This window comes from Bos indicus x Bos taurus, chromosome 5 (genome assembly GCF_003369695.1).
Source record: "Bos indicus x Bos taurus breed Angus x Brahman F1 hybrid chromosome 5, Bos_hybrid_MaternalHap_v2.0, whole genome shotgun sequence".
Taxonomy (NCBI): domain Eukaryota; kingdom Metazoa; phylum Chordata; class Mammalia; order Artiodactyla; family Bovidae; genus Bos; species Bos indicus x Bos taurus.
In genome coordinates, this window is record NC_040080.1 from 113,741,754 (window position 1) to 113,767,199 (window position 25,446).

General features: G+C 44.0%; 1 protein-coding gene across 2 annotated transcripts in view; it reads left to right on the forward strand.

Annotated features, from left to right (window-relative positions):
• Positions 1-24,103, forward strand: part of E2F7 (E2F transcription factor 7) — a 39,228-nt gene extending 15,125 nt beyond the window's left edge. Inside the window, exons 5-13 of one of the 2 annotated variants that reach the window (XM_027543302.1) lie at positions 185-475; positions 1,656-1,814; positions 3,273-3,407; positions 11,143-11,328; positions 11,786-11,852; positions 14,012-14,522; positions 16,633-16,888; positions 18,436-18,857; positions 22,497-24,103. In XM_027543302.1, coding sequence (XP_027399103.1) covers positions 185-475; positions 1,656-1,814; positions 3,273-3,407; positions 11,143-11,328; positions 11,786-11,852; positions 14,012-14,522; positions 16,633-16,888; positions 18,436-18,857; positions 22,497-22,667 — 2,198 coding nt within the window. In that variant the 3' untranslated portion in view covers positions 22,668-24,103. The remainder of the gene's footprint in view (positions 1-184; positions 476-1,655; positions 1,815-3,272; positions 3,408-11,142; positions 11,329-11,785; positions 11,853-14,011; positions 14,523-16,632; positions 16,889-18,435; positions 18,858-22,496) is intronic. The other variant, XM_027543303.1, reaches the window with a different exon arrangement.
• The last annotated feature ends 1,343 nt before the right edge of the window (positions 24,104-25,446 follow it).

The window sequence follows — 25,446 nt, forward strand, 5'->3', positions numbered from 1 at the left end:
TCTTAAGTGTTCTTCGGGGCTTCCCTGGTGGTCCAGTGGTTAAGATTCTGCCCTTCCACTGCAGGGGGCCTAGGTTTGATCCCAGATCGGGGAAGTTCAGCCTGCCATGCAGTGCTACCAAAAAAAAAAAAATTAGAAAAATGTTCTTCAGCATGACAATGGTCGGCTTCTATTTTTCAAACAGGCGTTGAAAGGAGACGCATCTATGACATTGTAAACGTGCTGGAGTCACTGCATCTGGTCAGCCGGGTGGCCAAGAATCAGTACAGCTGGCATGGTAGGCACAGCCTGCCGAAAACCCTAAGGAACCTCCAGAGATTAGGAGAAAAGCAGAAATACGAGGAGCAGATGGCACACCTCCAGCAGAAAGAGCTCAACCCGATAGATCATAAATCCGGAGAACGCAGAAGAGATGGTTGTCCCGATTCCCAAGATCCACAGTTACTGGATTTCCCTGAACCAGACTGTCCCTCCTGTGAGTCCCCTGGGCCCACACCGGTCTCTTCTGAAGATGGGGAGGGCCAGATGGGCCACCCTGGAGGCATGTGGCCTCCCGGTCTCCCTCATGAAGATGGGCAGACAGATGGCTCCCACCTGGGCTGCCCACTCCACCTCATGGGAAACCTGTGTAGCGGCGGTCTCACTTGGTATCTGGTGTGTTTGGATCATAGGTGGCGAATGGCCTTCCAGTTTCAGACTGACAGTCCCACGCTGCTTCCTCTTTGTGAGCCTTTAAGGAAAATTTACTTGGAAAGAATTTCTGTCTTCAAAAGATTCTATTTGTTCAATTGTATATTGGAGTGGATGACTTAGAAAAGAACCCAATTTGCAGAAAATGCTGATTAGGAAGACAGATAGCCTTTCGTTTGATACTGAATTTTTTTTTTACTTATATTGTATTGCATTGTTCTTCCCTTTCCTAGCTCCTATGTATGCTGTCCCTCTTTGATCTTTATTCTCACCCTAATCCTCCTTGCTAAGATGATAAAGTGCAAATATTCCTTATGTTTCACTTGCAAATATAAGAAATAGATATGGACGGGTGGGCCTGACTTTCATTCCATTCACTACCTCATGCCTTTAATTTCACCCTCTGAACCAGTCTTTATCCGAATAACCAGAGGAGACAGCCATCTATCGGGGATGATTTGCCTGTCATCTATGGCAACACACATCTAAGCAGTGTCTCTTACTTACTTATTGTTTATTTCTTTACTTATTTCCAAAATGCAGTGGAAGAGGTGAGCACCTCCTATGTGGATGGTGTATTCTAGTTCTTGTGGGCTCAGAGAAATACAAGTGGAGTCCTTGCCTTTGAGGGAAGAGCTGATGTTCTGAAAACAGTTCCAGATCCCCACTCTATCCTTTCACTCTTCTACTTTAATCTTTTCCAAAATTGCTTCATAGATTCTATTCAGTGGAGTGTGAGTGTAAAGCATTGCAGAATTTATACCAACTATAGAATAATTTTAGGACCCCCCAAAAAATCTATCTTATTTCTTTATGAACCATCTTTTTGTGATGTGTGGCCAAGTGGTGATCAAAAGTGATCTTTCCATCTGCTGATAGAGTTAGATAGGACTGGCAAAGTACAAGTACAGTCTTTCTTGTGGTAGATTATATGTTTTGATGCTTTCGTTTCATTCCCTTTGTAGCATCTGCAAACAGTCGGAAAGACAAGTCTCTGAAAATTATGAGCCAGAAGTTTGTCATGCTGTTCCTGGTCTCCAAAACCAAGATTGTTACTCTTGATGTGGCTGCCAAAATACTGATAGAGGAAAGCCAAGATATACCAGACCATAGTAAATTTAAAAGTAAGCATCTTCACTTAAATCCACTTAGCAGCACAGAAAGGGTGGGGTTTCACATGATGTTTGCAGCCTTGGAGATAATTTTTTTTTAAATTATTTTGTTGAGATGTGCACTCCTTCTTGCCTTCTTTAAGCTTCTTGGTGCTGTAAGAGGTAAGCTGATCACATACTAGAATTCCTGTGAAAGTTCTGCCTGATGCCTTTTCCTCGGCAGAGTGGTTGCTGGAGGCAGAATGGCATCCCACACATGCAGGTCAGGGAGGGTGTGAGAGGCTTTGAATTTCTCTTTGGTATCGCTGCATCCCAGATGGAATGTCTGAGTTTTCTCTCCCTTTTCTCCTCACCCCCCGCATACTCTTCTGATGTGGACATGAAAGTTGTCTACAGGTAAGAACCAGAAGAACAGCAGGGGAGGGGAGGGGGGCGCGGTGGGACGTGGATGCTGGACAAGAGAGTGTTTCGAGTTTCACACCCAGAACATCTTCCTCTTCCTTCAAGCCTGGGTCCTGAGCCAGAGGCCCTGGCTGCTGGTAGCTCATTCAAGCCCTGGAAACCCTGAATTCAGCATTTGCTAGCTTTTGTTTGTTTCCAGCTGGAAGTATAGCCACCCTGTGGGAGAAATGGCTAGATAAAATCCAGTTCTATCAGGATTGGGAAGAATATTGCATCTGGAGTGAAAGCTTGATGATTCAGGCCCATAATCAGAGCCCTTGGCTTATCCTAGCCCTGAATTCAAGTGGCTTTCCTCCCTGTAAGTTGACTTCTTGGATAGAGCTTACTTTGTGGGCATCGTCCTGCCCACCTAATGTGTTACCGCCCACCCCTCTGAATTTCTCCTCCAGTGCATGTGTTTTCAAATGTCTCTCCCTGGACCTCTCAGACTCACGGAATGCCCACCCAGCCCTCCCCCACTGGGTGTCCACCAGGGTTAGAGCCGAGGCGCTGACTGTCTTCAGCAGTCATACCTCGTGACCTCGAGCCCTGGACAGTCTGTGTGCCCGGCAATGCAGCCTCGCCGGAAGCTCCAGGGAACCCCTGTCACTGTCACAGCCCAGCTGCCTGGGAGAGCAGGTGCCACCGTGTCTTGCAGGGAGAGACTCCAGGCAAGCTTCTGACAAGCCGTGGATCAGAATGACATTTCCTACACCTTTAATTACAGCCCGTTTGCCTCCCTCGGTGTTTTTGCAATCACAGTGATCCCAGCTTGTCACCAGGTGCCTCTGGTACGAAGCGTGAAGCTGTGAAAGCAGAAGGACACACTGACCTTCGCTGAGTGAGATGATCAGACACTGAAATCCTTAGTGATTTCACGCGGGAGTCACTGGCCTCTCATGCTCCCCCACTGCTCTCTGCTGGAGGCTTCTTTGGTGGCTGAGAAAGTGACCCATCACACAAACTAAAAGGTCGTGACGTCCCGGACCGAGGTATGGTGTGACCACAGTTGTTTTTTATGTCTTCAAGCAAAGGTACGACGCCTCTATGACATAGCCAATGTGCTGACCAGCTTGATGCTGATAAAGAAAGTGCACGTCACGGAAGATCGAGGCCGGAAACCTGCCTTCAAGTGGATCGGCCCTGTGGATTTCAGCTCCACAGGTAAGCGCTGTTGCTCGGGACCATCTGATGTATAACCCCCAGTTGCTTTTTCAAAGCGTACACCTACCACACTGCGAGATTAATCTTCCCCTTCATCTCCCATCACCCACGTCACATTCAAAATTAGACTCGTGCCGCCAGTCTGGGAACAGTGAGCCTTAGCCTACAAGTGGTTGTGCTGGCGGCTCACACACAGAGAGCTTAGAACCTGGCAGTTTCTGAAGCTATTAAATTACAGCTCGTTGGGTTTTTTTTAATTTCATTCCAAAGTTCCTGGAAGTTTGGGCCTAAGGATTAAAAATAATGCTTCATTTTAACAAGTTTTTTTTTTTTTTAAATGACACTTTTTATGATCTCTGGTTGTTCTGCATTAGCAGAATAAAACATTGTTTTTCTTTGAAATTCCAGATAATGTAAAAATTATATAAGTTACTGTCACAAAACTCATAGGTGGTAAGATGACACTTAAACATAGGATGGATGTAATGAACACCTTTTCTGTAATTTATTTAAAAAGTCACAAATGTCATAATTTTACTAAATTAGAGCAAAAGAGGGTATTATCTTCTACTTATTTTACAGGTAGTATTTGTGCAACTGGGGACTGGATCTTTCTGTACCAGCTACATATGTATAGCCATACTGCCAGGAAAAAAGCCATTAAAGTTATTTTTAAATTGCCCTTCCAATTTTAGTCTTAGTAGTATAAATTCTCACACTTAGCCCAGGCTTATAAAAGATATAGCTCTCTACCTCACTTCGTAACACATTATTCACTTAGAAACTAGATGAAGCCACTTAGAACCAAGTATGATTAACTCAGCAAGTCCTTACTGCATGTGAACTATGCAGGCAGTTCATTCTATTGCACTGAGCAGGTGATGCATTTTTCACAAATTGAACATTTGTGGCAACTGTGTGTTATCAGATGATGCTTAGTATTTTTTAGCAATGATGTGTCTTTTAACTTAGGTGTGTACATTATTTAGATATGACGCTATTGCACAACACAGTATAGCATAAACCTACCTTTTATATGCACTGGAAAACAAAAAAGTTCATGTGACTCATTTTATTGCAGTGGCCTAGAACCAAACCCACAATATCTCTGAGGGTTGCCTTTAGTAACACCGAGGAAAACCCAAAGAGACATTTATGATAGAGTCCCTGCCAGTATGAAATGTACAACTTTGCCACTTTCTACTCCTGTTTTTGGCTTATCCTTGGGTTTTCACCAGTGAAGCTCTCTTCCCCGTTTCAACATAAAATATTCTACTCAGCCTTCAGTCTGGCTCACATGTCAGCTCTTGCATGAAGTTTTCCCCAGTCACCCCAAGCAAGAAGTATCTCATCGGAAGGACTGTAATTTAGTATCTTGCCATTATACCTGGGGATGATATCATGGTATTGTCCCTGCTGTACACATTTGAGGCAGACACAGTTTTTATTCGCCTTTAATTAAACTCTAGCATCCAGACCAGTGCCTTATCTACTTCAGTTGGTTAATGAGCTTCTACTGAAGGTGTATAATTAATATACCTTTGAAAATCAGAGAACTCTTAAGCACTGCATATGATAATACTGGCTCTGTAGGAATTCAGAGATGATATGGATTAAGTTCTGATGGACTGTTAGGTTTTGGACGGATGGAGAGCTTTTTTTTTCAGTTGAAGGAACAGATACCTAAGAACAGATCTGGCTTGTGTCAGAGAACTCAGGCATCCTGACTTAAGTGGAGGACCTAGGATAGGAATAATGAGAAGTAAAGTGTGATCATTTGGGACCACATTTTGGAAGGCCTCAAAAGTTAGCCAAGAAATCGGTACTAGTGGGCAGAAGTGACAAGGGGTCTTTAGATAAAGAGATTGAAAGAGAGGAGGGATTCAAAGTTGGTGGTGTCACTGAGGAAAACAAGATAGCCAGAGAAGTGAGCTGGTGTTGAGAAGTCGAGGAGTTTGTGGATTTATGTAACCAGTGGGTCGGCCCCTGGGAGCGCTCTGATGTGTCATGGGAGAGGGGACTTGGCACTAGGTCAGGAACCTCAAATTGCACTTTCTTCCTCTATCCTTCAGAAACCTGGTCCTCCTTCTATATTCCCTATTTCCATTACTGACAGCACAATTGTCACGAGCCCAACAATTAAACTTGGAACATCAAGTTACCTTTGATTTCTTAATTCACTCCCCTTCACTCCTCAATTAGCAATCCACCTCTTTACTCTTTTCCTTCCCCACCATAAGGACCTTTCCTTCCTTTTAACAGCTTTATTGCAGTATCATGACATTCAATAAACAGCACAGTGGTTAAAGTTATAGTTTGATAAGTTCTGCATCATAAGCCTCAGTGAATAATCACTGCAACCAAGGTAGTTAACCCATCACCCTCCAAAGCCTCCTTCTGTTCCTTTGAATACCTCCCTCCCTTTCCCCACTCCCAGCAACCAGTGATCTGCTTTCCTTCACTCGAGACGTGTATCTTCTGAAATGTCTAATAAGTGAATCAAACACAGTCAGTGCTTATTATTGGCAGATTCCGTATTTGCGAATTTACCAACTCATGAAAATTTATTTGAAACTCCAGAATCAATACCCACAGCATTTTCTGAGTCATTCACAGATTGCAGAGTGGCAAAAGCTTTCATTTGCCATGGCGTGTGCTCCCAGCTGAGGTCAGACAAGGCAACCTTGTTGTTTCCCACACTTGTTTCTTTTGACTCACACTGTAAACAAGCATCCTTTTCATGGTCTTTTTAGTGCTGCGTTTTCACGTTTTTGTGGTTTGTGTTGGTGATCTTGCTGTTTGAAATTGTCCACAAGTGTCATACTGAAATGCCGTCTAGTGTTTCTAAGTGCATGAAGGCTGTGCTGTGTCTTACAGAGAAAATACACGCGTTAGAGGAACTTTGGAGAAGGCAATGGCACCCCACTCCAGTACTCTTGCCTGGAAAATCCTATGGACGGAGGAGCCTGGAAGGCTGCAGTCCATGGGGTCGCTGAGGGTCGGACACGACTGAGCGGCTTCACTTGCACTTTTCATTTTCATGCATTGAGGAAATGGCAACCCACTCCAGTGTTCTTGCCTGGAGAATCCCAGGGACGGGGGAGCCTGGTGGGCTGCCGTCTATGGGGTCGCACAGAGTCGGACACGACTGAAGCAACTTAGCAGAGGAACTTGGTTCCGGCATGAGTTCCAGTGATTTTGACTGAGTGCAGCGCTAATGGATCAACAAGATGTTCTAAATGTGTCTTAAACAGACTCATGAAACAGGGTTATGTACTAATCAGTTTATAAAATGTTTTGACCAGAGACTTGCAGAAAACTAACCCTGTATTTCCTTTGGGAGTGATGGTTCAGTATTGACTAATTTCAGTGTTCACGGTGACTTTATCGAGCTTTACCACAAATAATGACAATCAGCTGTAGTGTGAGTACTCTTTTTATCAGACTTCTTTGATTCAGCATAATTATTTTGAGATTAATTGCATGGTAGTGTGTATCAATGGTGTATTCCTTTTTATTGCTGAGGAGTATTCACTGTATGGATATACTATTCTCTTTTTTTTTATTTTTTTTATATTTTATTTTTTAATGGATATACTATTCTTTATTCATGCACTTAAAAGTGGACTTTTGAATTATTTTCAATCTAGAGCTATTACAAACAGCTGACTCGTTGGAAAAGACCCTGATGCTGGGAAGGCTGGCGGGTAGGAGGAGAAGGGGGTGACAGAGGAGGAGATGGTTGGATGACATCAGTGACTCGGTGGACATGAGTTTGAGCAAACCCCAGGAGACAGTCAAGGACAGGGAAGCCTGGCGTGCTGCAGTTCGTGGGTGGCAGAGTCAGACACGACTGAGTGACTGAACAACAACAAACAAAGCTGCAGTGGCTATTCATGTACATGTCTTTATATGCAAATATGCTTTCATTTCTCTTGATTCATATCTAGGAGAATAGGTGCATCACACGATAGGTGGATGTTTAAGGTTTTAAGAAACTCCCAAGCTGTTTTCCAAAGTAGCTGTAACATTTTACGTTCCCACCAGTGGTATATGAGAGCTCTAGGTCAGCCTTGGTTCTAGCTGTTCCAATGGGTGTGTAGAGGCATCACTTGTTTTACTTCGTGTTTCCCCCCGGTGCCGTTCAATCCAACCATCTTGGTATCATTTGTCTTCTTTTGATGGGCTTTCTTTAACACTTCTTAGAGTGCAGGTCAGCCAGTGGTGAAATCTTCCAGTTGTTGTATGTCTAAGAACGTCTTTATCTCACCTGTGTTTTTGAAAAATATTTCCCTTGGGTAAGGATTCTAGGTTGGAGGTTTTTTTCCTTTTGGTACTTTAAAGAACTGCTTCCACTGTCTTCAAGCTTGCATTGTTTGTGACAGGAACTCTCCCATCATCCTGTTCTTCCACATGTAATGTGTCTTCTTTTTTCTCGGTTACTTTTCATATTTCTTTATGACTGGTTTTAAACAATTTGATCATGCGTGGGTTGTTACAGTTTTCTCGGTGTCTCTTACTTCGATTTGTCGCGCTTCATTGGATCTCTGGATTTAAACTTTTCATCAAGTTTGGTGAATTTTTGGTCATTATTTCTCCTTTCCCCTTCTGTCCTTTGGCAACTCTAGTTACACTCATGTTTGGCTGTTTGAAGTGGTCCGACAGTTCATTGATGTTTTGTTCATTTCTTTGTCTCTTTTCTGTCACTTCGGATAGTGTTTATTGCTCTTTAAGTTCACAGTTTTTTTCTGCATGCATGAATTTTTTTCTAAACTGCCATGCATTCCACCCATGGTGTTTTTCCACCTTCAGCATTGTAGTTTTAATTGCTAGAAGTTTGACTTGGACCTGTATAAATTATTTTAAATGTTCTGTTTTGTGGCTGTGCTGGGTCTTCACTGCAGAGCACAGGCTTCTCACTGCAACGGCTTCTTGTTCCAGAACGTGGGCTCTAGGGTACGCAGGCTCGGTAGTTGTGGCACATAGGCTCAGTTGCTCTGTGGCCTGTGGGATCTTCAGGGCTCTAACCAGTGTCTCTAGCATTGCAAGGTGGGATTTTAACCACTGGACCACCAGGGAATCCTGGGCCTTTGTAGTTTTGATGTCTCCACTTAACATGTTCAATTTCTTGAGTTCACGGAATACAATCATAATATCTATTTTAATGTGCTTGTCTACTAATTCTATCATCTATGTCACTTTGAGGTCCATTTCAACTAATTTTTCTGCTCATTGTGGGTTATAATTCCCTGCTTCTTTGTGTATAATGTAATTTTTGACTGTATGCCATGCGTGTGTGCTAAGTTACTTCAGTCGTGTCCCAACTCTGCGCAACCCTGTGGACTGCACCCACTGGGCTCCTCTGTCCATGGGATTCTCTAGGCAAGAGTACATGCCCTCCTCCAGGGGACCTTCCCAACCCCAGGATGGAACATGCATCTTCTATGCCTCCTGCATTGGCAGGTTGGTTCGTTACCCTCAAGCCACCTGGGAAGCCCAATTGTATGCCATTATATGTACACTGAGAATTATAAATTGTTATGTGCTAAATAATTCTCTCTTCCTAAAAATGTTCTTGAGCTTTGTTCTCTGATACAGCAAAGTTACTTGGAAACAGTTATCCTTTCGGCTCTTGCTTTTAACCTTTGTTAGGCAGAATGGCACCCCACTCCAGTACTCTTGCCTGGAAAATCCCATGGATGGAGGAGCCTGGTGGGTTGCAGTCCATGGGGTCGCTAAGAGTCAGACACAACTGAGCGACTTCACTTTCACTTTTCACTTTCATGCATTGCAGAAGGAAATGGCAACCCACTCCAGTACTCTTGCCTGGAGAATCCCAAGGACGGGGGAGCCTGGTGGGCTGCCGTCTCTGGGGTTGCACAGTCGGACACAGCTGAAGCTACTTAGCAGCAGCAGCAGGCAGAACCCACCCTATCAGCAATTAGTCTTGAGTACACTGTCCCCACTACTGAGGCAACACCCTCTTTAGCATTCTAACCAAAGACCATGAAGTATGAGATTTTTTTCCCACTGCATCTATTGGCAGTCAGCACTGTTCTCAGCCCTGTCTGAGTGCAGACACTGTTCTGTCTACTCCTTTTGAGGGCTCTTTCCTTGGCCTTGGGGAGTTTCCGCCCATGCATGAGTACTCCACTGAATACAGTCAGCCCTTTGACTCTCTGTAGGTTCCATATCTGTAGAGTCAACCAATGATGGATCGAAAGTATTTTTTTAAAAATACAGAAAGTTCCAGAAATCAGAACTCAAAATTTGCTGCACACTGGCAGCTACTGAGATAGCATTTACATTGTATTAGGTACTACAGTAATCTAGAGATGATTTAGTATATAGTGCCTACAAAAGTTTACTCAGTATCTACACAGGATTAAATCTATGCCATTTTATGTAGGAGTCTTGAGCATCTTAGGTGAGATGCTCAACTATCCATGTGGGGACTGGAAACCGATCTCCTGTGACTGCTGAAGGGCAGCTCTACCAAGGAGGACCCTCTGAGACCTCCAGCATTCCTTCTGCTTGGCTGTGCTCTTCAGTACCCTGCCCCACCAGTGCTAGCTGCCTTGACTTTCCAGGTCCCCCAGCTGCATCCCCAGACCTGCAGGCTCTGCCTAGAGCTCCTTCTCTGCCCCTTAGCCTGGAAGTGTTGCCCAGGCAATAAGCTGGGCTAATCAGAGCCTCTTTTCAGGCCCTGTCTCTAATGGATCACCATCCTTCGTGGCCTAGTGTCCAGCATCTTGAGAACCATTGTTTTATATACTTAGTTCAGTATTTTATTTCTTTCAGGAAGGAGGGTAAATAATACTGTCTTGACCCACTTTCTTCTAGTTGATTCTATAACTTCTGATTTTCTAAAGAGAGAATTTGTTGGGGTTTTATTACAAGAAAAAGAAAACCGTAGGTGGTTTTCTTTTTCAATATTTGCGTATTTTAGAAAAATGGAAGTCTAGCTGGGCCTTTCAGTTTATTAAATCCGTCTTACAATTAAAATGTGCATCCCTTGAACTTAAAAAAGATAGCACAGATGAGCAGGGTAGGCATGACTATCTGAACAATGGTAAGTATTTCTTTATAGAACATAGACCTGGTTCTATATAGAGATTTCTGTCCTGATTTCACAGAGGCTTATTTAAGCATAAAATTGGCCTCAAGGCCCAGTCTTCTAATACCCTCACTGTTCTGCAGCATTTCAACCATGAGGTGTCTGCTGACCTTATGCCTTTGGTCACTTAGTAACTGAGCTTCCTGCTGCATAGGAAAGAAATAATAAAGCATAATAATAGGAAATAGAGATTCTTATACTCATTGCCCTGGGACTGTGGCATAAGAGGCCAATCTCAATTAATGTTAAAATCTCTAAATATTCATGTTGGGCTGAGTACGATTGGGTTTTCCTTCGATATCTCTGCCCAAAGAAAGCATCTGAAATGTCAGGTGCATTCTAATTTGGGTTACAGAACATCCTGCTCTACTTTTATTGCAGTTTAGATAATTTTAGAATATATATGGATTCAGTCTTTAAAGTCACTAACTTATTTAAAAGATTAGTACACTGAAAGAAATTGGGGTTTGAGACAGGGTTCATGAAATTCCTTTGTTTTCATTTTTAATTTATAGGTAGCTCCATTTTGAGAGGTTCTCAAAGCCATATCTTAAAAAGGCTGAAATTACCCTGAATTATAGCTGTATAACAACACTACCAGTTGTCTTATTTATTTAGATGATGATCTCGTGGATGTTTCTACACCTGTCCTACCAGAATTGAAAAAAGAAATATATGGCCACGTTCAGTTCTGTGCAAAACAGAAGCTTGCTCGACACAGCTCTTTTAACTCAGAGCAGGCTTCCGAGAGGACACAGAGGAAAGTGAACTCAGAACCCAGCAGCCCTTACAGACAAAAACAAGGTATCTGCCTTTACTTACCCACAGCGTCTATCAGTCACCATGTAATGGTAGCCCTGCCCGTGCAGTGACGTTTTAGTGAGCTGACTGTAGGCTCTGCATGAGATGGTGAGTTCACAGGGTATACACATGGCCCTCAGCCTGAAATTGATTCTCGTTGGCCTTGAAGATTGAAGATTACTTGGTTTGCCATGGTTGACCTGTTTGATGCATCTCAGCAATTCACCAGATTTATAAAGCAATACTAGCTTTGTTTTGTTTTCTTACTAATTTTTAATGAGACCTACATTCACCACTTAGAGCTAGCTTCTGGACATGTCTCTCTCTGAATCAAAACCAGGATGGATTTGAGATAGTCTTATAATCCTTGAGCTGTGAATAATGAACCCTGCTGTATATAACTGCTGTTATAAGTCCCTTGCTGTATTTGGTAGAACTTTGTTTTCCTTTTTCGGATTAGGAGTCTACTCCTTGGAAATTGGAAGTCTGGCAGCTGTCTCCAGACAGAAAATGGAAGACAACTCAGAGTAAGTAGTTTCTGTCCTAGTTTTAACTGTGACTGAATTCAAATGCCACCCATCGAAAGGTAAAGTGTAGCAGTCCTGCTCAAAAATCAGCCATTTGTTTATTAAGGATTTTGTAAGTTTCCCCCTTGTGCCCAACACTGTGCAGGATTTGGCATCTGGGACCCAAAATTGAAAATTTTTATGAAAAATGTATCCCCTAGGCTATGAAAGCTTACAAGGAAAAATAAAAAGACAAGTCACTACTAATGTGACAGAGAAATGACATATCATAGTCCCATGAATCACTTTGTCATTATCCTAACTAATGTCATTTATGAACTACCGGGTACTATTCTTAAAGTTTTATGTATATTGTCTTATCTAATTACAACAACAACCTTTTGATGTTGGTGCTATTATCCTAATTTACAGGGAGGCAGCTGACATCCGGAGAGATTAAGTAACTCGCCCAAAGTCACAGAGTTAATAAGTGAAAGAACCTACACTATCTGAATCAGATTTGGGGTTTGATTTTGAAGGAAATCACATATTATCAGAGGAAACAGAGGAAATGCTGAAGAGAGAACAGAAAAGGTTTATAATGACAGACAAGGGAGGAAAAAAAACTGTTGAGCCCGAGTCAGGGAGTGGATGGGAAGTAAGCCATAGTGATTTGTCCAAATAAGATAGAAGAAGAGCTTGGGGTGTTGGAGGTGAGTAGGTCAAGTTGGCAGAATGCTCTGAAAGCCAAGGCGTAGAGTTTAGATTTATCAAATGGACAGTAAAGGGTTCCTGTAGATTCACTGGAGACCATTCAGGCTGCTTTGAGCAGGTAGGGTTGGAATTAGAGAAGGACTGCAGATTAGGACATCGCAGAATAGAGCATTCCCAGTCTTTCTGCTCTGCTGTGGTGCCAGTCCAAGCCGTGTCAGCTGGCGATGGAAAGAAATGCAAATCAGTATAAGACAGTGAGTCAGCACAACTTAATTTGAACGTGTGCTGTGCTGTGCTTAGTCACTCAGTCATATCTGACTCTTTGTGACCCCATGGACTGCAGCCCATCAGACTCCTCTGTCCATGGGGATTCTCCAGGCAAGAATACTGGAGTGGGTTGCCATGCCCTCCTCCAGGAGATCTTCCCAACCCAGGGATCGAACCCATGTCTCCTGAACTGCAGATTCCTTACCATCTGAGCCACCAGGGAAGCCCAAGAACACTTGAGTGGGTAGGCTGTCCCTTCTCCAGGGGAGCTTGCTGACCCAGGAATCGAATGGCATGTCCTGCATTGCAGGCAGATTCTTTAGCAGCTGAGCTCACCAGGAAGCCCAATGTGAATGTGTGCTGTTTGAAAATTCTGTAGTAATACAGAGTGGAATGGGACGAGAATGACAGAGAATAATTCTGTAAATACATTTACATCCCCGCTCGCTGCTTACTTCATTTATCTCACAGTGAACGTGAGGTAAACAAGATGTGCCCTTTAAATCAGCATCTGGCCTCGTCTCTGTTATCTGCCCGGCATCTCTCAAGGACTCCATGTGCAGACCCCACTGGGTGGCCTTCTGTAGTTGGATGAGCCTCTGGGCTCAAGTGTTCCTCCCTCATGGTCGGAGAGGGGGCTAAGAGTAGCTCCTGTTAAAGAATGATGATGTAAAATTGTTACCATATTCTGCTGGTCATTATAGCATCTGTGTGCCTGGGAAGGGGTACTTGGTGGGCAGCCAATGAGTACTGGCTGTGGGAGAGGCGGAGGGGAGCCTCTGAAAGCCCCTATCCCGTTGCAAAGCATCCATCCAGGTATAATACGTGGTTGTCTGCTTCTGGGGTTAGCTCATGATCTCAGGGAGCCCACTTTAATAGTGGGCGTGGGGGACTTCCCTGGTGGTCTAGTGGTTGAGAGTCTGCCTTGCATTGCAGAGTACGAGGGTTCAATCCCTACTCGGGGAAGTAAGATCCTACTAAGATCTTACATGTCGGGGAGCAACTAAACCTGCAAACCACAGCCTGGAGAGACCGCAACTAAGATCCAATGCAGCCAAATTAATAAAAAAAATTTTTTAAGTAGCAGGAGTGAGCAGTGTTCCCTCAGTCCTGCTTTGGCTCATCTCTCTAGGAAAGCAGAGCTGGAGGTCAGTAGACTGTGGTGACTGCATGGCCCCACTCTGTTCCTTTTGTTACAGGACGGTAGCTTTTGCCAGTCAGAACATGATGCCTCTGCCGAGCAGCCTGGACCCTGCAGCTCCTCTCCCCAGCCCATCCGTTGACTCAGAATACCGTGTTAGCCCCTTGTGCCACCAAGTCCTCTCTGCGGCCCAAACAGACTTGAAGGCCTTGCCTGCCCAGAACGGTCTGAACGGCCAAGGAGGCATTTCCCTGGCCTCCATGGCGCTGGATGTGGAGCACCAGCCGCAGCCCTTGGCGGCTGCCCAGCCCCTGCTATACGTGCCTCCCGCCCCTCTGTTCATGCTGTGCGGGGGCCTGCAGGAGGGACTGTCTCCAGGGTCGGGCTCAGGATCAGGGAGCGTCGGCGGAGGCTCCGAGGTCACCGCAGCAGAGCAGCCCCCCATGCCCTCAGGTCAGAAGCGCCTGAGCAAGGAGAGGAGGCTGCAGGAGGAGGAGGAGGAGGAGCCAGCCACCAAGAGACAGTGCAGGGACCACGAGGACGGTCCCCTCTCCCTTGTCATGCCCAAGGTGAGTGGGCAGCGCGTGTGCCGACTGACGGCCTGTTGACCCGGTTTCTTCCTAACTGAGATGCGCAGATAGACACAAGCTACTGAGTCTGCAATAGGACGTGGTGCCTGTATCAGTTTTATAATTAAGCCCAGGCCTGCCTCTTCCAAGTAACCTTTCCATAAAGTTCAGTTCAGTTGCTCGGTCGTGTCTGACTCTTTGTGACCCCATGGACTGCAGCACCCCAGGCTTCCCTGACCATCACCAACTCCCAGAGCTTGTTCATATCCATTGAGTTGGTGATGCTATCCAACCGTCTCATCCTCTGTTGTCCCCTTCTCCCGCCTTCGATCTTTCCCAGCATCAGGGTCTTTTCAAATGAGTCAGTTCTTCGCATCAGGTGGCCAAGGTATTGGAGTTTCAGCTTCAGCATCAGTCTTTCCAATGACTATTCAGGGCTGATCTCCTTTAGGATGGACTGGTTTGATCTCCCTGCAGTCCAAGGGACTCTCAAGAGTCTTCTCCAACACCACAGTTCAAAAGCATCAATTCTTCAGTGCTCAGCTTTCTTTATAGTCCAACTCTCACATCCATACATGACTACTGGAAAAACCTCTGTCAGCAAAGTAATCTCTCTGCTTTTTAATATGCTATCTAGGTTGGTCCAGAGAAGGCAATGGCACCCCACTCCAGGACTCTTGCCTGGAAAATCCATGGACGGAGGAGCCTGGTAGGCTGCAGTCCATGGGGTCGCTAAGAGTCGGACACGACTGAGCGACTTCCCTTTCACTTTCCACTTTCATGCATTGGAGAAGGAAATGGCAACCCACTCCAGTGTTCTTGCCTGGAGAATCTCAGGGACGGAGGAGCCTGGTGGGCTGCCATCTATGGGGTTGCACAGGGTCGGACACGACTGACGTGACTTAGCAGCATCCAGGTTGGTCATAGCTTTTCATCCAAAGAGCAAGCATCTTTTAATTTCATGAGTGCAGTCATCACCTGCATGATTTTGGAGCCCCCAGAAATAGTCTCCCGCCTTGCAGTTAGATTCTTTACCAGCTGAGCCACAAGGGAAATCCAAGAATACTGGAGTGGGTAGCCTATCCTTTCTCCAGCAGATCTTCCCAACCCAGAAATCAAACCAGAGTCTCCTGCATTGTGGGCGGATTCTTTACCAACTGAGCTATCAGGGAAGCCCTGGCCATAAAGTAGTCCTGTAATAAAAGTAATTTTTAGAAAAATCACACTTAGCATAAAATGCTAAAAAGTATAAAGAAAAACAAAAAAGAGGCATTCACTGTTAACACGTTTGTATATCCTTTCCCAGTCTGTTTTGCCTTATTTTTTTTAACATGTCAATGAAATAATCTCTACTCCAGGGTGCCCCTGAGGTCCAGGTCAGGAACGGGGTGCCACTGGCTCTGTGTCTGCATCAGTGCGCATGCCACTGCTCAGAGAGCCCATCTTTCTAGAATAAAAGAACAAAACTCTGAGCTGTCTGCATCCCCTGCTTAGTGGCCTTTTGGAGGCTAATGCGATATGACCAGTAAAACTCTCAGAGAGCAGAAGCACTGTCATCGCAGCCATTTGTAGGAAGTCAGCGAAGCACACTTCATGGACATCAGTCCCTTATTTAAGACCCTTCCTCCTCTATGCATTCCTCTTGCCAGAATGAATTTTCCTAGTTTTGTATATAGCCTGTGGCTGCAGAACAGCAGGGAAAGACTGACTGGTATGTGTATATATGTGTTTCTCAGATAAACAGGATGGCTTTGGGTCAGCCCTGCAATTCTTATCCAGCCCCTAAAGCCTACTGCATCAACACGCTTTGTGTATCCCAACTCAGTAATTTATTTCACCTTCTAAACACCGTTCTCCCTTACTCATCATTAAAATCTCCCATCATTTCTATGCTTCAGAAATCTTAAGCCTACAGAAGCCCATGTCATGACATTGACCTTCAGACCATTCCTCTAATTACACCAGAAATGACAGACATACACAAATCACGGGGCACACAGTGGTGCCTGACCTTTTCATTTTATGGGTTAGCTATTTGGAGAAAACTGTTGTTATGATTCACTGCTAGGAATTTGATTTGCTTTTCTATTCCTGGTTGGGTTGTGCTTAGAAACCTTCAGACTCTGCAGACATCGCCTCTCCCAAGACCTCAGAAAACAGGGCATCTGCACCCCATGAAGACACTCACATGAACGGGCAACTTTCTGCTGCAAAAGCAGTTTCGGGAAAGGCTACCACGAACGGCTTCGTCTCTTCCGAGTGGGGAAACCCTTGTAGTAATACAGAGATAGAAAAGCCTTCGGAGGAAAACGAAAGCACCAAAGGGCCGTCTCCACTGCAGTATCTCTATGTGCAGCCTCCAGCAGGTAAGAGGTGTCACGCCTTCCAGTCCTTTGGGTGCTCGGATTATACATTGCACGTTTGCATTTTTCTTTACATCATGTGACCACACTGATGTCTTGAGGAGCAGTCTCTGAGTCATTTCACTCCAGCCCCTGGCTTTCTCCATCAATGAAATGAAGATGGAGCCTGCTTGCACATTCACCAACCTCTCAGATAATGAGAAAGTAATTAGGGCAGGTAATTTATTTTTAATGCATTCAACTTTCCTTGGTAAAAAAAAAAAAAAAAAAAGCACAAATATTCAAATGACATTTCTGTTTTTATCATTCAGCTGAGTCTGGCATCGGTTCAGTTTCGCAGTATGAACCCCTTGGCCACCACGTGCGGCTCACGTGCCGGCCACTTACATATCCCGAAGTGCTGGCGTGCCCTTGTGGTCGAGTGCCAGGACTGCAGTGAGGGGGCTGGACATTAAGACCACTTCTGATCTGTGCGAACTTAAGTATCTAGCCCTCCTGAATTGGTAAAACAGCAATAATAAGAGCACCTGCTTCTTGGGGGTGCTATGAAAACAAGATTAAATTTAATAAGCTAATACATCTGGAGCACTTAGAATAATAGTGCCTGACACTTAGAAGACTCAGTAAATACTCTCTTTTGAAATAAAGCTGAAATATAACAGTTACCTAATTTTTTAAATATGCACTGTGTACATGAAGCTGCTCTTGATACAAAGAGACTTAAAGTTATTTTCTTCAGTTTCTTGTTCCTGTCACAGGTTAGGTGGGTATCCCTTATTATTCGTGATCTAGAACACATTCTTTATTCCTTCAGCCAATATTTTGTGAGAGCTTCACGTAAGCATGATAGTGTTACTGATACCTTAATAAACAAAAAACAGACCTAGCTTCTTCAGAATGAAAATGTCAGTCCAGCAGCTTTTTCTGGGCCATGGGTCCTTGGACACTATGCAGAAGCCTGTGGACTCCTCCTTAGGTTGTTTACAAATGCAGAAAATTAAATACATAGGATTACAAAGGAGGCAAATTACGTCGAAATCCAGCTAGGAGAATCATTTTAAATTATAGTAATAAGATCTGCCAAGCCTCTCATAACTTGTGGGGAGCTTTAGACTCAAGAAACCCACCATCAAGGTAAGATTATATGAATTCACCTGTGCTTTTTACTAGTGACAGTGTCAAGGTACTGTTCATTTGGCTGTGATTTGTTGCCTGTGATCTTAATTGAGGGAAATATAAATTTCAGTTAGAAGTTGATCAAAAGAAAGATATTATTTTCCTCATCCAAGTTCACTTTTCTCCTCAGTTTGGGTTCAGTGGAGCTCATGCTAACAAACTCTCCTGGGAGACGTGAGCATCCACCAGATTTTCACACGAGTAAAGGTGTCAAGGAAGTGAGGGGGTGCTGGAAGAGCACAGAGTGGGTGGCCTGGTCTGGAGGTGGATAATTAATTTACTGTGGGCTCCCATTTTAAAAGGCCCTGAACGTGGGTGCTTGGGTGGCATCTTCGCTTTGCACTGACTTCCACCTTGCTCTGCTTGTGTTGCAGGATTAAATGGTCTCAGTGTGCTCCTACCTAGCAGTCAGAGCCCTCATGCTGTGGGACTGCCTGTGGGCCCGCTGCCCTCACTCAGCATTCAGTACATGGTCTTGCCCTCGCCAACTCTCAGTGGTTTTCCTGTCCTCTGCTCCCCCACAATGCCCGGGCCAGTGTCCTCTGCTCCCAGCCCTCTCCCAAACGTGGGACCTGTGAATTTTGGCTTGCCTGGCCTCGGATCAACAGCTCATCTTCTCATCGGCCCTGCCGCCATGGTTAATCCAAAGTCGTCCACACTCCCCTCCACAGACCCTCAGCTTCAGGGTCCATGCTCACTTCACCTGAGTCCGGTGATGTCAAGGTCCCATGGCAGCGTCCAGCCTGGATCCCCTGCTTATGGAAGTCTCCCAGCCGCCACAGTAAAACTACAACAGGTGAGTCCTAAGGGTTCCCGTTGGCCTGGCACGTGGACAGCGCATCGAGCCGTGATGGGGTTTGCCTGCATCGAATCAGGCTTCCCAGGAGGTGCTAGTAGGTAAGAAGCCACCTGCCAGTACAGGAGATGTGAGAGGCACAGGTTCAGTCCCTGGGTGGGGAAGATCCCCTGGAGGAAGAAATGGCAACCTGCTCCAGTATTCTTGCCTGGGAAATTCCATGGACGGAGGAGCCTGCCAGGCTACAGTCCATGTGGTCGCAAAGAGTCAGACACGACTGAAGCCACTTAGCACAAACACAATCAGACTTCAGTCAAACCACTTTCCGACGGGGATCCAACACCAGATTCTAGCTAGTGTCCACTCTAGACCCGGAGGCATCTGCTCATTTCATTAAGTAGTGAGACTCAAGAGATCCTGTGCTTTGAAAGCAAAAATAGTTTTAGAATCAGGAGGGACTTCATCGTTCAGGGGGATTTTTGATGCATGCTGACTATACAGATGATTTTTCCAAGCTTATTTTTCATTTCATTAGGTCAATCAAGGAGACCATCCTGAATTTTAGTTGTGCAGCTAAAGAAATAGTCAAGGGAAATGAAAGTCTTAATACTAGCTCAAAGATTGTTAGCATCTATCATTTCTTAAAATGCATTGTTTAGGAGGCAGTGGATATATTAACACATGGGAAAGACTAGAGATCTCTTCAAGAAAATCAGAGATACCAAAGGAACATTTCATGCAAAGATGGGCTCGATAAAGGACAGAAATGGTATGGACCTAACAGAAACAGAAGATGTTAAGAAGAGATGGCAAGAATACACAGAAGAACTGAACAAAAAAGATCTTCACGACCAAGATAATCACGACGGTGTGATCACTGACCTAGAGCCAGACATCTGGAATGTGAAGTCAAGTGGGCCTTAGAAAGCATCACTACGAACAAAGCTAGTGGAGGTGATGGAATTCCAGTTGAGCTATTCCAAATCCTAAAGGATGATGCTGTGAAAGTGCTGCACTCAACATGGCAGCACATTTGAAAAACTCAGCAGTGGCCACAGGACTGGAAAATGTCAGTTTTCATTCCAATCCCAAAGAAAGGCAATGCCAAAGAATGCTCAAACTACCACACAATTGCACTCATCTCACACGCTAGTAAAGTAATGCTCAAAATTCTCCAAGCCAGGCTTCAGCAATATGTGAACCGTGAACTTCCTGATGTTCAAGCTGGTTTTAGAAAAGGCAGAGGAACCAGAGATCAAATTGCCTACATCCACTGGATCATGGAAAAAGCAAGAGAGTTCCAGAAAAACATCTATTTCTGCTTTATTGACTATGCCAAAGCCTTTGACTGTGTGGATCACAATAAACTGTGGGAAATTCTGAAAGAGATGGGAATACCAGACCACCTGATCTGCCTGCCTCTTGAGAAATTTGTATGCAGGTCAGGAAGCAACAGTTAGAACTGGACATGGAACAACAGACTGGTTCCAAATAGGAAAAGGAATACGTCAAGGCTGTATATTGTCACCCTGTTTATTTAACTTAAATGCAGAGTACATCATGAGAAATGCTGGACTGGAAGAAACACAAGCTGGAATCAAGATTGCCGGGAGAAATATCAATCACCTCAGATATGCAGATGATACCACCCTTATGGCAGAAAGTGAAGAGGAACTAAAAAGCCTCTTGATGAAGGTGAAAGTGGAGAGTGAAAAAGTTGGCTTAAAGCTCAACATTCAGAAAACGAAGATCATGGCATCCGATCCCATCATTTCATGGGAAATAGATGGGGAAACAGTGGAAACAGTGTCAGACTTTATTTTTCTGGGCTTCAAAATCACTGCAGATGGTGACTGCAGCCATGAAATTAAAAGACGCTTACTCCTTGGAAGGAAAGTTATGACCAACCTAGATAGCATATTCAAAAGCAGAGACATTACATTGCCAACAAATGTTCGTCTAGTCAAGGCTATGGTTTTTCCTGTGGTCATGTATGGATGTGAGAGTTGGACTGTGAAGAAGGCTGAGCGCCGAAGAACTGATGCTTTTGAACTGTGGTGTTGGAGAAGACTCTTGAGAGTCCCTTGGACTGCAAGGAGATCCAACCAGTCCATTCTGAAGGAGATCAGCCCTGGGATTTCTTTGGAAGGAATGATGCTAAAGCTGAAACTCCAGTACCTTGGCCACCTCATGCGAAGAGTTGACTCATTGGAAAAGACTCTGATGCTGGGAGGGATTGGGGGCAAGAGGAGAAGGGGACGACAGAGGATGAGATGGCTGGATGGCATCACTGACTCGAAGGACGTGAGTCTGAGTGAACTCCGGGAGTTGGTGATGGACAGGGAGGCCTGGCGTGTTGTGATTCATGGGGTCGCAAAGAGTCGGACATGACTGAGCGACTGATCTGATCTGATTGTTACCATGATGTGTGTGTGGGAGTATGTGTGTGTATATACACACACACACACACACACACACACACACACTCACAAAATATACACAGATATACATATGTAAATGTCTGTAATCAGTATAAATTAATCAGTACTTTATTCACTCCCCCAACTCTATCCGTAGTTCAGTCAATAAGCATTTGTTGAATTACTATTATGCATTAGGCATTGTTCAGAATAATTACCTTCTCTCCCAGAGAAAGGGTTATGCTATGGCTACAACTATTTTTATACAATTAATCCGAATCTCAAAAGTTTGCTAGACATTGAAGTAAACGTGTTTTTAAACAAGGTGATTATAACATACCATATGCATTTTGATGATCGGTTATGTGTTAGGCACTGACCTAGGCAGTAAAGATACTGGTAAACAAGATAATGGTTCCTGCCCTTTTCAGGCATGTTAAAGGGGTAAATGTTTAACATGAGAAGATAAATATTAGCAAGTAAACAAAAAGAGCAAAGACATATACATGTACTACTCGCCAGGGATAGTCTGCTGCTGCTGCTGCTAAGTCACTTCAGTCGTGTCTGACTCTGTGCGACCCCATAGACAGCAGCCCACCAGGCTCCCCCATCCCTGGGATTCTCCAGCCAAGAACACTGGAGTGGGTTGCCATTTCCTTCTCCAATGCACGAAAGTGGAAAGTGAAAGTGAAGTCGCTCAGTCATGCCCGACTCTTAGCAACCCCATGGACTGCAGACCACCAGGCTCCTCCATCCATGGGATTTTCCAGGCAAGAGTACTGGAGTGGGGTGCCATTGCCTTCTCCGAGGGATGGTCTAAAGCACCTTAATAATATTCTCTCAGTTAAGTCTCACAGTCCTGTTAATTTGGTACTTTGGTCATCCCCGTCTTTGGTTGGATGAGAAAACTGAGGGACAGACCAGCTAAGTAATTTGCCCAAGGTCACACAGCTAGTTATGGCAGAGCCCAGACCCTGGCTCCAGCTGCTTGTGACCGCTTCGCTAGGCCACCTTCCTGCACACAAAGTAAATCCGCTAATTTCCAGCTGTGACGAGTGTTGTGAAGAAGACACGTTGGGTGAATGACAGAAAAGCCAAGGGGATGGAGCGCCTGCGCGGGGATCACAGCCACACGGGCCAGGAGGGGCTTCCGGTTCAGAGACTCGAGGCAATGTAAGGTCACTTCTGTTTTTATTCACTTTTCTTTTTCCTATTTCAGTCTCCAGTTCCAGTGACCCCCAAGAGCATCCGGTGCACACACCAAGAGACGTTTTTCAAGACGCCTGGCAGCCTCGGGGACCCTGTCCTCAGGAGAAAAGAAAGGAATCAGTCACGAAGCTCCAGCTCAGCACAGAGGAGACTGGAAATCTCCAGCGGGGGCACCGACTAGCCTGATGCTTTGCCCAGCAGAGGTGAGGATCCAGGCGCCCGAATTTCTCTTTGTCGTGTCCTAATGCTGAACCGAAACCAGCATGCAAACCATCTGGTCTTCAGCATGCATGCTTCCTCTCCCCTGCATCCCCTGGTTCTAATGTTAACTGTCCATCCTCATGAAGCATCTGTATTCCTGCAAGTCATGTTCCTAATTGTGCATTTTATACCAGTTAGTGTCCAACTCTACGTGGTATCACGGTAGAAGCATCAGCTGACTTCTGTCATTTTCATTTAGGAATCACCTTATTGCTGGAAGGAAATCTGAATAGCCTCCTGGAACCTTGTGGTTTTCCTAAAGGGGAGGGGCGCGTCTAGCACTTAAGTGGGGTGAATGTTCTTGACGTGTATTCACTCACCCCGAGTAGATCTGTGGTGAGAGAAACTTCCTTTCTGCAGTTTAAAAAAGCTACTGCTTCCTTCGGCTTCATCAGGAAGCCAGCTTCAGTTGTGAATCCTATGGTATTATTTATTTTGTTCGTGAAGTGGGATTTAGTGCAAAAAAGTTTACAACGACAGCAAAACACATATTTTTCAGGGTATGACGACTTGAATGTTTGTACTTTTTTCCTAGAATTTGCCCTGCACTTACTTAACAACCTAGTAATAATGTGGATAAATATATATACATGACGGAATGTCAAGACCAAAATAACTGTGAATGACACACCTCGCTATGATGAACTGTGCTAACCCAACCTGGGCGTGAGGATTAAGATGAACTCTAGCAGCCAGATAGGTGCTGCTCGATAACTATGTGAACAGTGAGGTTTTACTGATCATTTGTTAAAAAACAAAAACAAAAAAACCTACCATGTTCAGTTCCCTTCACTACATGCCCTTGTGGTTTTTTATTTAAATGTTAACTGTAGAGTATCAGGTACGGGATGTCTTCTAGCTATTGCTTTTTATCGAATACATCAGGATGGTAGAAAGCAATTCTACAGAAAATTGAGACCTAGTTGGGATGTTTTAGTAGAATTCTGAAGAATGACAATGTAAAGGTTGACATAGGACAATGGGTGATATTTTTTTTTTTTTACTTTTTTTTCTTCATGATGGGACCAGTAAGAGGGAAAATAGACACATTATGTTTAGAATCCCAAAGTATTCAAACCAGAGTGATTTTTTCATAGAAGTTCTGCAAAATGAGAACAGAGAGTGCAAGGGATCGTTGTTCTAGCACAAATGCAATTCTAGAGACTTAATCATCATCTCTTTGTTGAACTGTGTTCCTTGAGGGTTTCATTAAGTAGCTGAACTAGATCTCTGCGTGCCTAGATGTGTTGATATTTACCTCAAGGTCTCTTCAGAACAGATGGCTTCCTCCCCACCCCACAACCCTGCCTCCCTCTCCCCCTTCATTTTCCCCTCCTTTCCTTCCTTCCCTCCTTCTTTTTTCCTTTCTCCTTCTTTAAACTTTTAAAATTTGGAATCTTGGTGTAGAATTTTATTTTTATTTTTGGACCCAAAATGTTATATGAAAGAATAAAAATATTAATTTAAGAGACTCTGGGAGTCTGATAGAGTAGCTTTATCCTTATCGCCCCCACGAGAGCATTGAAAACTTGAGGTAGGTAGCCAGATTAAATAACTTTGCTATTAATTAAAATTTTTATCAACACTAAACTTTTAAAGTTTACAAGATGGTTTTTTCCCCCCCTTTTCACAGACTTCTCTAGAGTTAAACAGATCAAAAGTCCGGTTCTCATCTTCTTCTAGTCTAATTGTATGGTAATGATTACCCTAAAGAAATATGAGATTTCCTATCGAAACAAAAATATGCCTCTTTCAAGTAGATTGTAAGACACACGGCATATAAATCCACACGGGATACATACATTTTAAATATATCATGCTTCAGACCGTCCACAAAGTATTTTCACTAGAGAGGGCTACATTTAGATGAAAATACAGACTGATTTTCCCCACTGTTCTTGGATACCTGCCACTTTAACTTCTTAATCCTTTTTTAATTCTGTTCTATAAACCTCAGAAGATTTACGGTTCTTGAGGAGTGTTAACAGACAAACCCATAAATGAGATTATGATGCTGTGACCGTACTTAGCGATAGAAAAACCAAGGGCAGGTTCCTTTTGTATGCAGTACCCACTTCTTCATGCAGCTCCATGATGTGTAGAAATAATAATGCAGTGATCATTCTCTCAGAATATGAATCTGTTTGTTCCAGAGCAGCTGACGGTAGTGGAGCGGCTGAGCTAGACTTGGATATTAGGGGTGGTGAAGAAGCCATGGTGGCAATCTTGAGTCTATCATTGTATAATTTCGTAAAAGAAAAAAAAAAAAAAAATGACTGTCCGTGATCCTGCTAAGGAAATGCAGCTTTGAGTCAGCACTGAGGGAGGTGTGTGTGCCCTACACTGTCCAGGGTTTGTGAAACCCTTTCATTCTGGTACGAGAGTTAGGGGTATAACTTTTATACTTGAATCTACCTACCAAGTTTACATTTCTCAATTCCTTTTTGTAAGGTGCTATTTCTGTATTTAAATAACTTTTTTTTTTCCCAGTGTAAAGCTGCTTTCTGCTTTATTTTATTGCACTGCTAGTTTTGTGTAGCTATTTTATTGCTGCTTACTGCTTTTTTTTTTTTTTTTGTATTACGTAGCTCTGCTCTTTCTTCTAATAGCTATATTATCTATATAATTTTTTATTTTAGTTTTTTCTTTTAGCAAAGTATTAAGCTTTATAAAATATCAATAAAAATTAATTCATTTTA